The 14,155-nt window shown below is 39.9% G+C and overlaps 1 protein-coding gene across 1 annotated transcript in view; it reads right to left on the bottom strand.

Moving 5' to 3' along the window:
• Positions 1-14,155, bottom strand: part of cntfr (ciliary neurotrophic factor receptor) — a 358,596-nt gene that overhangs the window by 235,021 nt on the left and 109,420 nt on the right. The window contains exon 2 of the mRNA XM_078551607.1: positions 5,675-5,753. Within this exon, the coding sequence (XP_078407733.1) occupies positions 5,675-5,753 (79 nt within the window). The remainder of the gene's footprint in view (positions 1-5,674; positions 5,754-14,155) is intronic.

Raw genomic sequence — 14,155 nt, 5'->3', positions numbered from 1 at the left:
GGAGAGAGTTCTTCTTTGGTTATAGAGTTTGAGGCACACATGTAACTGCTGCTGCTGTCTTGTAAATAAAGTTCAATGTTTGCACCAAGAAAATTTGCCAGGAAAATCAACTCTATAACAAACTAGTAATGAGGGTAAATCAGATCCGTTGCTGTACCTTGCCCAACGATTGTGAGTATCTAAGTGCATCAATAAGAAATGAACAGTTTGGCAGATTCGATCCCTTTGAACTAGCCACAGATGACTGGTCTCAATATATATGTATATAACATCTTGCATTCTGCTTTCAAGCCAATAAAAATCACAGGGGAGGAAAAGGAGAGCGATTCTCCTGAGTATTTATGGGAGCAAGACCTACCATTTAATTTGAAGCTTGGCGGCCCCCAGTGCCCCAGGTTCAAAGATTTTCAGTGAATCAGTAGACCTTAAGGGACATTTTCAACCCAAGTCCTCAGTCACACTGCAGAGGTTCAGGTTCAATTCACGGAATGGAGCCCCAGCACAGACTGTTGCTACCTACGTGCCGCGATGTGGGAAGTTCAATGAAGTATATAATGTAAAAGAGCCAAAAACAACCAATTCTGACATTTATTCATCATTCAACATGAAAGTTGGGAAGACAGAGCCGATTGTTGTCACAGTGCAAGTGAATGCTAAACCCTTAAAAATTGAAGTAGACACAGGTACTTCTACCACAGTAATAGGAGAACACACTTTCAGATATTTAAATAAAAGGTGCTCAACAATTAAATACGGAACAAACATTTACCAAGTCAAAAACATACACAGGTGAAGAAATCCAGGCAAAAAGGTATCAGAGTAACTGTTCATTATAGACACCAATTGGCACAGCTACTAGTGATGGTGGTAGAAGGTGAAGAACCAAGCCTTCTAAGTCATGACTGGTTAAAAGAGATTAAATTAAACTGGTCCGAAATCTTCCAGTTGCAAGCAGGGGACTGCCAGAGTTGCTTAAAAAAAAAAGACACCATCTTCAAGGATGAACTGGGAAAAATCCAAGGCCTTCAGGCCAAGATTTACCTGGACCCAGAAGCAACCCCTCAGTCCTTGAAAGCAAGTCCGCCACCATACAACTTGAGAGAAGGTTGACATTGAGTTGATCCGGCTAGGGAGGCTGGGTGTCATAAAAGCAGTTCAGTTCTCAGAGAGCAGCACCCACATTCCCCACCCTTAAACTAAACCAGACCATCTGGATCTGTGGGGGCTATAAACCAATGGGTAAAGCAGCCAAACTGGACAGGTACCCTATTTCCAAGATTGAAGACCTATATGCCAAACTAGCAGGAGGGACAACATATACAAGACTTGACATGAGTCATGCATAACAGCAACTGGAGCTAGATGATGGGAATTTGTGACCATAAATATCCGCAAAGGATTATATCAATATACACGCCTGCCCTTCGGTGTTTCTTCAGCCTGTGCCATTTTTCAGAAGACGACGGAGGGCTTGCTACCTCAAGTTGTGGTCTACCTGGATGATGCGCTAATTCGCAGAAAAGGAACACTTGGCTAACCTAGAGGAATTCCTAAAACGATTCTTAGAAGCAGAAGTAGGAGTGCACCTGAGGAAGGAAAAATGCACTTTTCAGGCAAATTAAGTCACTTATTTGGGCCACCGGATTGATGCCCAAGGGTTACACCCTGTTGAAGAGAAGGTTAAAGCAATCAGAGAGGCACCTGCACCTAAGAACGTCTCTGAACTTAAGTCATTTTTTGGGGTGATAAATTATTATGGCTGATTTCTATCAAATTTATCAACATTTCCCCTCTACATTCACTAAGAAATAAAACAGCATTGGGTTAAAGTAAAATCGCTCTTACACGCTTCATATTTGTTAGTGCATTAGGACCAGACAAAGGGATTGGTGCTAACCTGCAATGCGTCCCCCTAGGGAGTGGGAGCAGTACTATCTCAAGATGGACGATGGCACAGAGAGGCTGATAGGCTATATATTCAGGACACTTAACACAGCTGAAAAAAAAAATTCAGTTTGAAAAGGAAGGTCTGTCAATTATTTTTGGTGTAAATAAATTCCACCAATACGTGCATGGGCGACATTTCACGATAGTATCAGACCACAAACCACTTTTGGGTTGGCTTAGTGAGGAAAAGGCTATACTTCCCAAAGCTCCTGCACGGATAGAAAGATGGGCCCTAATTTTGGCAGCATACGAATACATCTTTGTACCTAGACCGGGGATTCATATAGCAAATGCTGATTCCCTAAGTCACCTTCCTTTGCAAGAGAACAATGACCATGTCCCAATTCCCCAAGAATTCATATTAGTGATGAATTTCCTGGATTCCTCACCAGTCTGTGCCAAGCAGATAAGAAACTGGACAAATTGTGACCCAGTCCTGTCTCGAGTGAGACACCAAATGTTACATGGCTGGTCCCAGGAACCAGTCTCTGATGAATTGAAGCCATTTTTCAACCAAAGACACAAGAGGAGCAAAAGATGAGCAGTCAAGATGGTATTCTATTATGGGGTGCACAAGTAGTAGTTCCTTCACAAGGAAGGGAACCAATCTTAGTAGAGCTACACAGTGCCCATCCAGGAATCTCATGAATGAAGACGATAGCATAAAGTTGCCTTTGGTGATCGGGGATGGGCGATATTGAAAAAGGTGGTACAACACTGTTTGCAATGCCAACAGCTGCAAAAGTTGCTGGTGGCAGCCCCATTACACCCATGGGAGTCGCCTGATAGACCCTGGGTGAGATTGCTTATAGATTATGTTAGTCCTTTCCTTGGAATAATGTTTCTACTGATTATTGATGCTCATTCCAAGTGGTTAGACGTTTATGAGGTTAAGTCATCAGTGTCAGGTTCTACTATAGAAAAACTACACTAAAGCTTTGCCATCCACGGATTGCTAGAGGTAATCGTCTCAGATAATGGTATTGCGTTTACGAGCGCCGAGTTTCAACAACTTGTCAGCAATGATATCAACCATGTGAAGTCTGCACCGTACCATCTGTCATGGACTGGCGAAAAGAGCTGTGCAAACTTTTAAGATGAGAATGAAAAAGTTAACAGGTAAATCGTTGGAAACTAGACTCGCTCATTTCCTATTTAACTACAGAAACAATCCACATGCTATGACAGGAGCGACAGCTGCAGAATTACTGATGAGGGGCCATTTTTGAACAAGACTAAGCCTGATCCCCTCCAAATTGGGAAGTAAGATGGAGAAAAGTCAAGGGAACAAAAAAAAAACCTCATGATTTGCATAGTTGAGTGACAATTTACTGTCAGAGAAGCAATATGTGTAAAGAATTTCAGTGGAGGACTGAAGTGGTTACCTGGTAAAGTAAGCTGTGACCAGACCATTGTCATACCATGTGGAAGTGGAGGGCTGGATCACCCATAAGCATGTGGATCATTTAAGAAAAAAGGTGATACCCCAACAAAATGATGTTCCACCTGTAACTATTGCTGAACCAATGGTTCCTGTTGAAGTTGCTCAACCAAGGACGTACCCAATGTCTCTGTTGAAGTGGAAGACACTGAACTTCATGTGCCTAATGAGGTACCTGATGTTAATGCAGTTCCAAAGAATGTGTTTCCTGCAAAAGAATCTGAAGTCATGGAGCTGTGACGTTCCACACGGACCAAGAAACCACCTGAAAGGCTGAACTTGTAATTTCATGACCTGTGTAAATATTGTAATGTCATGAGATAAACATCCTTGTAAATGCAAAATGTATAGAAAAGTTAAAGGGATAGGAATGTAGTAATTATAGCTCTGATAAACTTAGAACTGTAGCTTTAAGAATAATCCTGTGTTGTAAGATCACATGATCTGTGTAAACCAATGAGTTAGCAATGCAGGGAACCTCTAGGAGAGAGGGTTCTTTGGTTAGAGTTGGAGGCACACGTGTAGCTGCTGTTGCTGCTGTCGTCTTGTAAATAAAATTCAATGTTTCCACCAAGAAAAGCTGGCTGGAAAATCAACTCTTGTAGCACCATGATATGAAATGGCATGGCAAAGCTGAAGTGATTCTGAAACGCGTCAAAAGTTGGCTGAAGGATAGCTTGCATCGACCGGCAGGCAAGGAGATAATTAGCAAGGTGCCTTAGGAATCAGTGCTAAAGCTGTTTCAGTACTGGTTGATAATATAACCACATGGTCGATGAAGTAATTTAAGAGGAGTGGAGCACAAAATCCCAGGGATCAAACCTTGCCCAACTCTACCAGTAGAATTGTGTACAAAGCATTATGAGAAAGATATTTAGGGAATGAAGAGGGTCCTTTGAAGGGCAAATAAATTGATAGTTGAGATTTGACATGTGAGTTATGAGTAGTGGTTCCAGAATCTGAGCATGTTTACATTGGCAAAGAGGAAACTCAAGTGTGAGCTTACTGAAGTGTCCAAGATCTTAAAAAATGTAGAGACCAAACACAGGTCAATATTTTAAAAGATTCTACAAGAGGGCATATTCTCAAACTTTGAAGAGGAAAAATGAAAAGACATGTTAGATTGAACCACATTATGCAGAGAGAACAAACTTAAGAGCGAATTGGATAAGTAACTGGTGAAAAATTTGATTGAAGAGTTATGTGATATTGCGAGATGTGATATTGGCCCCATGGATTCCAATAGTCTATCCTGTTCCTATACTTTTCTATGTTTCTCTGTATCAAAGGTGAACTGAAAATGATAAACAACAGCTTGACTAATAGTGATAGGTAATTGGCACGGGACAGATCAACTTTGTTATGATGTTGCAATAAATACAATTGTGAATGGATAAGAATGTGGAATATTTTATTCAAATAAAAAAAAAATGCAACATACTAAATCTGTCTGTCAACAATTTTATTAAAACACACATGATCATTCGGATACCAAGATTTGAGGTGCTGCTGTTTACAATTACAAATAGGTAAACAAAATTTCAAAATCCCAGTCTGAAATCAAATTCAGATTCCTCCAGACAGCTAGTAGGAGTCGAAGCCTTTTGTAATTATTTTTTGATTTTTACGATGTCAAGATGTTTATCTGTTTTAGATAGAGAAATAGAAAATTATTTCACAACTTATCCAGTTCTAGAAGTTCAAATAGATAAGATGTTTAACTTCCTTTTATTGGAAAAATATATATGATTAAAAGGAAAATTTTAGCATCTTGACAAATCTAAGGAACGATATGCGTTTTCCCCAAATGTAGTCCTATAATTTAGGTACAAATACAAGGAAGGTTAGGATAATTTATTGGTCAAGCAACAAATATTAATGCAGAAAGCCATTGTGTCTGCCACAGCTATTTCACAATCCATTGCTAAGTTAAATATTAAAATAGATTATTTTTTAATTAGTGGCACACTGCAGTGAGGACAAGGTTGGATAGAGCAGCGATGCAACCCCTAGTTGAATAGTCTACATTCCAAAGTCTAAGCTCAAGTTCGAAGAATAGCCACTTAGACACAGTGACAGTGCGGCTATCACCAACATGATCAATGCATTCAGGAAAGGAACAAATTGGGAAAAAAAAATATAAAGAGAATAAAGTGGATCTTTTGAAATTGTTAAAGATCTAGTTTGGAATTTTTGGATTTGTTTTTTCCTGCTTGGAGTGGAAAAGGTTAACAGAAAATGTTAGAACCAGAAGGAGGAGAAAGGAAACTCTGTTTACCAACTTACCCTGTCCACTGTGGCCTCGAGTGCACATCACCAGAACAGCCAGCGCCACACAGTAGGCAGAAGCAACAATATTTGCCATCTGTTAAGAAAACAATTGGATTCATTAGCATCAGTCAAAGAGACAGCTCCTGGGACACAACTTAGAGCAGCATTGCAAATGCGAACGTCACCCTTTCAAAAAACATGTCCTCTTCATAGGACTTGCCTGTACAGACTACAGGAACCAAAGCCAAACCAACAATAGCAATCTGTCATCCTACATGACTGAGTACTAACACTAATCTCCTCAGTTACACTTCTAATGAGAAAAATTGACAGGTAGAAATTTAAAGTCAATTGCCTGAGGCGACCCAATGTCCCTTGTTGGGATTAATGCATATCCATATCTTTTTCCTCTTGTTTTGATTGCAGGGATAATAAATTCTATCACAATAGTTTTGAAAATAAACATGCCTGAATATGAATAATTCTTGCAATGGAATATATCAATCAGCAGCAATTTTTTTGGACTTGTTCTAAGTTGTTTTAAATTCCAGATTGGAATAAAATTCAAAGATGCTGTGCCAAGTAACAGTAATTGTGTCCTTTGGTAGTGATGGGAGGGTGGAGTGGTAGGAAGAGGCTGAGAGATACCTTGGCAATCAGAGGGAAATGTACAGGGAGGCAGAGAAAAACGGATCAAGAGAAAAATAGATAAATAAGGGAGGAAAGAATACACAAAGAGGGAACAGAAATAATATTGCCAGAACCATTCAGCTCCAGACTTCAACATAGCCTTGATATGGACAATACCTGACAGAAAAAAGATGAGAATGGTTGCCCTCAATATCATGAAAGCATTCGACTGAGCATGGCACCAAGGGGGCCTCGCAAAACTGAAGTTAATGGGAGTCAAAGGGAAAACTTTTCAATGCTGGAATTGTTTTCATTGACACAATGGAAAATTGTTGTGGTTATTGGAGTTTAGTCATCACAGCCTCAGGATATATGACTGCAGGAGTTCCTCATGGAAAATCCCACAACTCGACTGTCTTTTCACTGCTTCATTAATGTAAGTCAGAAATAAACTGTTTGTTTACATTATTCAGCTTCATTCACAATACCTCAAATGAAGCAGCCCATGCCAGTCTACAGTGGGATTTGGATAACATTCAGATTTGTGCTGACAAGCATCAAGCTACATTCATTTCACTTAATGCCAAATAATGACGATCGCAAAGAAGAGTCCAGTTACCTCCCTTTGATCTTCAGTTGACTCAGTGTTGAATGCCTGATTATCAACATTCTGAAGGTCATCATTAATCAAATCTTCAACTGATCCTGTGGCTACAAGAGACCATGCAAAGACCATGCATACATGAAAAGTGGCTCAACTCCTGACCCCTCAGTTTCGGCACTATTTGTAGGCAAATCAAGCTTGGCATGAAATATTTACAACTCACATGGACAATATTCAGCTGCAACAACAGGAAGTTCATTTCACCCAGGGTAGAACAATGCAATCGATTGGCGCTTCTGCCACAGGACTAAATATCTACCCCCTCCACCATCACACTGCAGGATGTGCAACAACTCAGTAAGGGTACACCATGCTACCTCCTTCCTCTGCTACCTCTACCACCAAGGAGGACAAGAACAGCAATGCTATGGTGCAACATCAACCTCCTGACTTGGCCGTATATCACTGCTTCTTGATTATCACTAGGTCAAAATCCTGGAGTTTCCTACTGAACACTATTGTGAAAACACCACTACCAGAAGTGTAGTTTTCAAGGAACCTAGGAACAGGAATAAGTCAATCAGCTCTTGAGGTTTTTTTGCCATTCAGTTAGATTATAGCTGATCTGTAGTCCACCTCCACCGAGTCCACTGGGAACCTAGGCTGCAAGTTAGATCAATAGAGGAGCAGTGGGAGACATTTAAGGGGATATTTCAGAATAAGTAAATTCCTTCTATAAAGGAAAGAAGGGGTGGGGCCACCATCTGTGGTTAAAGTCAAGGAAAGCATCAAACTTAAGGAAAAAGCATATAACTGCGCAAAGATGAGTAGCAGGCCAAATGATTGGACAGAATATAAGGAATGGAAGAGAATGACTAAAAGGTTAATCAGGAGAAAGAAATTAGAGTATGAGATGAAACTAGTTAGACATGTAAAGATGGATAGCAAGAGTTTCTTCAGTTATTTAAAAAGGGAAAAAAAAGTGGTGGGGGGGTGGTCCTCTAGACAGTGAGAGTGGGGGTTTAATAGTAGATAATAAGGAAATGGCAGATGAAATGAACAAACATTTTGCTTTTGTCTTCATGACAGAGGATTCAAAAAAACATTCCGGTAATAGCCGTAAATCAAGAGGTGGAAGGGAGAGAGGAACTTGGTGAAATTACAAATCACTAGGGAAGCAGTACTGAGCAAACCGATGGAGCTCTGGGCTGACAAGTCTCCGGGTCCTGATAGTCTTCATCCTAGGGTTTTAAAAGAGGTGGCTAATGAAGTCGTAGACCCATTGATGTTAATTTTCCAAAAATTACTAGATTCTGGAAAAGTTCCATCAGACTGGAAAGTAGCAAAAATTTAAGGAGGAGGGAGGGAGGCAGAAAACTATAGGTCAGGTTAGCTTGATGTTGGTCATGGGGAAGGTGCTAGAATTTATCATTAAGGAGGTTATATCTGGGCACTTGAGAAACTCAAGGTCATCAGGGAAGAGTCAGCATGGTTTTGTGAAAGGGAAATCATGTTTAACCAATTTATTGGAGTTCTTTAAAGGAGTAACTTGCACCATGGATAAAGAGGAGCCTGTAGACATACTGTACTTGGATTTCCAGAAGGCATTTGATAAAGTGCCACAAAAAGTTATTGCAGAAAATAAAAGCACATGGTGTAGAGTGTAACGTATTAGCATGGATGGAAGATTGGCTGGCTGGGAGAAAAAAAAAGAATGTGCATAAATGGGTCAACTTCTGACTGGCAGGATATAATGAATGGAGCCCTGCAGGGGTCTGTGCTGGTACCTCAACTTTTTACAATTTATTTCAAAGACTTAGATGAAGTCAGGGAAGGCATGGTAGCTAAATTTGAAAATTTCAAAGATAAATAGGAAAGCATGTAGTGAATAGGACATAAGAAGGTTGCAGATGGTGTACGATGTGGGAAAATGTGAAGTTGTTCACTTTGGCAGGAAGAATAAAGAAGCAGAGTATTACTTAAGTGGAGAATGACTGCAGAATTCAGGAGGTGCAGAGGGATCTAGGTGTTGTCACGCATGAGTCACAAAAAGTTAGTATACAGGTACAACAAGTAACGAAGAACGCTAATGGAATGCTATCCTTCATTATGAGAAGAATTGAACATAAAAGTAAGGATGTTATGCTTCAGTTATACAGGGCATTGGTGAGACTACATCTCAAATACTGTGTGCAGTTTTGGTCTCCTTATTTAATGAGGGATGTAAATACATTGGAGGCGGTTCAGAGGAGATTTACTAGATTGATACCTAGAATGAGTGGGTTGTCTTACGAGGAAAGGTTGGACAGTCTGGGTTTGTTTCCACTGGAGTTTAGAAGATTGAGGGGTGATTTGATTGAAGTTTACAAGATCCTGAATAGCCTTGACAAGGTGGTCATGGAAATGATGTTTCCTCTTGTGGGTGAGTCCAGAACTAGGGGGCAGTGTTTTAAAATTAGGGGACACCCTTTCAGGACAGAGATGAGGAAACTTTTTTCTTTGAGGGTTGTGCGACTTTGGAACTTTCTGCATCAGAAGGTGTTGGACAGGGGCTACGGTTGGCGGGGGAGTCACTGAATATCTTTAAGATGGAGGTAGATATATTCCTTTGTCGAACAAGAATCTAAGGTTATTGGGGGTAGATGGAAACGTGGAATTAGTAACACAAACAGATCAGCCATGATCTTATTGAATGGCGGAGCATGCTCGATGGGCCGAATGGTTTACTTATGCTACAATTTTGTATGTGCCTGACTTTGTTATGTGGGTAACCAGGGTTACAAAAGATTGTTAGATTTTTTGGAAAATTTTAGTTGACCGAGCATCCAGTCTTTTGGAAAATGGATCATCCACTTGTCGTGAAAAAAGAAACAATGTCGAAATATAAATTGAAAAAAAAATATTAGAAATGCACATCAGATTTCTCGTCATCTGAAAAAGGGCAGGCAGATATTTCAAGTCTATCCGTTCAGAATCCAACATGTTAACCCATCATTCCCTTCAATTTGTTCACTGGCCTGTATTTTCTGTTCTTATCTCTGATTGGGAAAGAGATGCAAGAGAAAAAGAGGAGAAAAAAATGTGACCTTGAAATTAACAAGCAGACAAAGACTAGATAAGTTCATGAAGCATTATAGAATTACTTTATATAGAGTAATAACAGTTTTGCAGTGCAGCAGAGACTTTAATTCCAATCACAAAATTGGATGACGTATGTGGTAAAGTTGTCATCTTGTTAAAGTCATGTCAATACATACAAAAATATATATTCCATAAAGAAATAGTTAATATTCCTTCTAATCTAATCCTCTTTGTTGTTAGTAATCATCCCTTTAGTTACCACATGCCAGGAGAGGAAGGAGGTGACCTGTTGCCAGGTTTCTGTCAATTATATTTGGTCATTGATCATTGTGAAGTGAAATTCCATTTTTTCTCTTTCCCTTTTGTCTAGTCTATTCTCCACCTATGACTCCCCAGTAAAGTGGGGAGGATTCTCAAAGACAAGTTTCTACCCCACCGACTGACAACACCCTTTTGGTTTATTTGGAGCCCTTAAATTACCCCTACTATTCTATTCTTAAAATTCATTGGGAGATTTTCTCTGTTTACTATTTTTAGCATAATCCTAAAAAACAGCTCAAAGACTATACGAATATATAAGCTAGAGCAGGAATAGGCCATTCTGCCCCTTAAGCCAGCTCCACCATTTAATAAGATCATGGTTGATCCGATTGCAGCTTCAACCCCACATTCCCACCTACCCCCGATAGATTCTTGACTAACAAGGGAGTCAAATGTTATCTACCTCTGCCTTAAAAATATTCATTGGCCTTGCCTCCACTGCTCTGACGAAGGAGAGTTCCAAAAACTCACGACCCTCGGAAAAGATTCCTCCTCATCTGTCTTAAATGGGTGACCCCCTTATATTTAAGCTGTATCCCCTAGTTCTAGTAATTACAATATTGACGATTTAAGTAGAATAGTCCTCAGAAGAAAATTTTCCCAACTGTTTTTGAATGTATGAATAAAAATGATCTCTAATGCGTATTTTTAGGCTGGAAAATCTGAAAAGTTCACAAAGCTATCAGTTTGGAAATCTTACTTCTATATGTGCACTTAGGGAGAAAATGAGTCTTACATTAAATCAATAATAGCATACATCTGTTAACCTGCTGTTTAATTCCTTATGTGACAGAAAATACTTTCCAGAATATGGAAAGTCTAATTAAACCCATTTTTTAAAAAATGTGTTTATCAAAGCAAAGATTTGAAAACTTTGCATTTTGGGCACCAAGTCTAAGGATCCAGGACTCTTAAAATCAGTGATCGGCAGAGATTAGATGCAGTTCCCTTGCTTCTATCACAAGTGAGATGGTTCCTATACTAGTCATCCACTTTTTAAATTGTTCAAGTGCTTTATAAATTTGAAAGGAAAAGATTGCTGTCCTCATCAATACTCAGTGACAGGAAACAATTATTTGTTGTGTCAAGCTGCAAGTAAAGTTAGGAGCTTACAATGATAATGAGGCAGTAAACAGATGAGGTAGGTGTGCTGAGATATAAGCCATGCTCTGTAATGAAAATGAGGTGAAGAACTCTCATCAAAACAGAACATTTGTTTCATGCGTTGCCAGTCTGTGAAGCATTAAATTACAGCATTGAGGCTACTAGCTGCCAAAGGCAATGTTAAATGCAGCCACCTAGAGAGAAAATCACTTGAGAAAAGATGAAAACCAAAGCAGTGACATCTGCCTGCTACATATGGTTTGATCTGATGCAACGGCCCTACATTTATATTCTGGTGTGTTTGGAGCCATCGATTTCAATGAAAGCAGTTACTATTGAAAAAGCTGGATGAAGATAAATGGTAACAAGAGGCTAAAGAACAAAACAGGACTCAAAATGACAAACAAAAAGGTCATAGTAGAAAGAAAGGGTAAGATTCAGGCGGTTTCATCAATACTGCAACCCTACTTCATCGGAGTAGTCGTTTGAAGAAATTATATATTTTCCATTATTATGTCACTTTGTTCTGCATGGCTAGCGACCATTGATTTTTTTTAAATAGCATAGAAGGGGCTTAGGGTGATAAATTTGTCAAGGTATGCTCCAATTTTTAAAATACTGTGGTTTTTGGGCAGCTAAGTTGTGAAATGCCAGCACCTCTTAACAAGAGGCAGGCTGGTTCTGAAACAACCTAGTCTACCTATTATGTACAATAGTGTTGCTTCATTAAGCAGCCTGGATGTGCTTTGAGCTGGTTTAGGTCATTGGTGCTCTTAACTGCAGTCCCATTATGGGATATGATGCAACATCCTTCTCTTAGGTTCAAGTGAACTGGTGACTGAAGGCAGATAATTTCCAATGCCTCATTTTTCTTGATGGTGTTTGTTTTATTTTACATTGCAAAGGGATATTGTTGGAGCACTTATTCATTTTGGGCTGTTTGTCAGCATCTCGCAATCTCAAATAAAAACAGGAAAATCTCAGCAGGCCGGGCAGCATCTGTGGAGGGAGGAATTTTTAGATTGATTACCACTTGTCAGAACGTTCTGAAAGGCCACCAACCTGAAGTGTTAATTTTCCTTTTCTCTCCACAGGTGCTGCCTGACCTGCTGAGAATTTCCCTCATTTTCTATTTTTATTTCAGGTTTCCAACCTTGAAGTCTTCTCTGTCGAGGGCTGCAGAGTTGAATGTAAGAAGGTCACTCCCCCTTTTTTTATATATAAAGAGCAGCAGCTGCCATAAAGCGGGCGAGTTGAAAGATCCAGCCACTTTCAAACCAGACAGAAGGTAGGTTTGTAAGGTAAGTGGGTAGGATTTAAGATTGGTAGGTGAGCGTGGTGGTGGAATGGTGGGGGAGGGTGGAGGGGGTGCGCAGTTGGATAGGATGTAGTTGTGGTGAGGGGGATGTGGTCATGTTCATGTAGTTACCCAGAAACTAGAGGCAGTTTTAATTCTATTTTTTTCTGGATAACTATTGCTATAAAAGACAGTCAGAACCATCCAAAAGGTTTGCGATTTAAAGTCACATTTTTTGGATGGTTCCCAGTTTAGGGCAGTTGGCCATCGGAAGTTTGAACTTGCTGGGCAAATGCCACGCAATCCTTCCCTGGGAACTTCCAGCAGGCTTGGTTGGTGGCAGGGGGGTGCTTCCCAAGGTACCTCCCAGATACTCTGCCCTGGAGCTCAGAGGTTGTCGGCCGTTTTAATCTTTTTGTTAAGCTGTTGGATTTGCAGTAAAATTGTGTGTCAGTTGTCTCGAATACTACAAATTGATGAGCTTCGTCAAAGATAAAGTAAATTGAAAAATGGGGAAATCAGATGGTAAGACCATGAAGGATTTGCTTAATAAATATGTAACAGGGAAGCAGCCCCTCTTGGGAGGTGGATATGCATCATTATGGATTGCAGTGATTGCCTGTACAGAGTACAAACAGTGTACACTAGACACTAGGATATACTTATAGTCACAAAAGACATGAAGAGAAGTTGCCTGTCAGGGAGAGATAGATTTGGGTTGATCCTACAAACTGTGTGTCCAGGCAGTCACAGTGTGTGACAGAGAAGTGGTCGGGAGTAGATTAAAGAAATGGAAGTGAAAGGAGAAAAGTTCAAAAAGCAAAAGGAAAAATGGCGCATTAAGAAACAATATTTAGAGAATCAGGATTTGGTTAAGAGTAGGGAATTGAAACTTGTAGGGAAAAAGCAGCCCAAAGCAAAAGGAGGAATGGCTGAGAGATAATGGAGATGTAAAAGTAACTGGCAGGATGAAGAAATGAATCCTTATTGCACTCAGGGAGGGGTTGGCATTGCCTGGTGAATGGAATACCAGAAGCAGGTTAGAAGGAAGAAGAGAAAGTTAGAGACCCAGTGACCCACAGCAAAAGATAAAATACTGTGCGAAAAGAAAAGTCAACCAGATTGTGCGAGATGAGAAGAGAAATTCCTCGATTTGCAAAATGAGCAACTGTTTATCCTTTCAGTTTTGGGGGAGTGTGTCCGTTTCACAGTTGTGTACACAGAACCCAAAAAGTTATTTAACTCTGTGATCCTGCCTTGGATGTTGTTTTAAGATTGTCATTTGTATTATGTGTATATTATTGGAGGAGTTTTGCTGTCTGCAAGGGACAAAGAGTTTGAAAAACCGTCCACCAGTAACCTTATTCCCGGAGTCGGGCAAGGAAAAATCTCCGAAGAAAGAAAGAGAAAGAAGAAGATCTTTGAACATCTATAAATTCTGTGTTTTAAGTATGAAATG

The sequence above is a fragment of the Cetorhinus maximus genome, chromosome 1 (genome assembly GCF_964194155.1).
Source record: "Cetorhinus maximus chromosome 1, sCetMax3.hap1.1, whole genome shotgun sequence".
Taxonomy (NCBI): Eukaryota; Metazoa; Chordata; class Chondrichthyes; order Lamniformes; family Cetorhinidae; genus Cetorhinus; species Cetorhinus maximus.
Note: the sequence above shows the minus strand (reverse complement) of the source record. Positions and strands in the feature narration are given on the sequence as shown.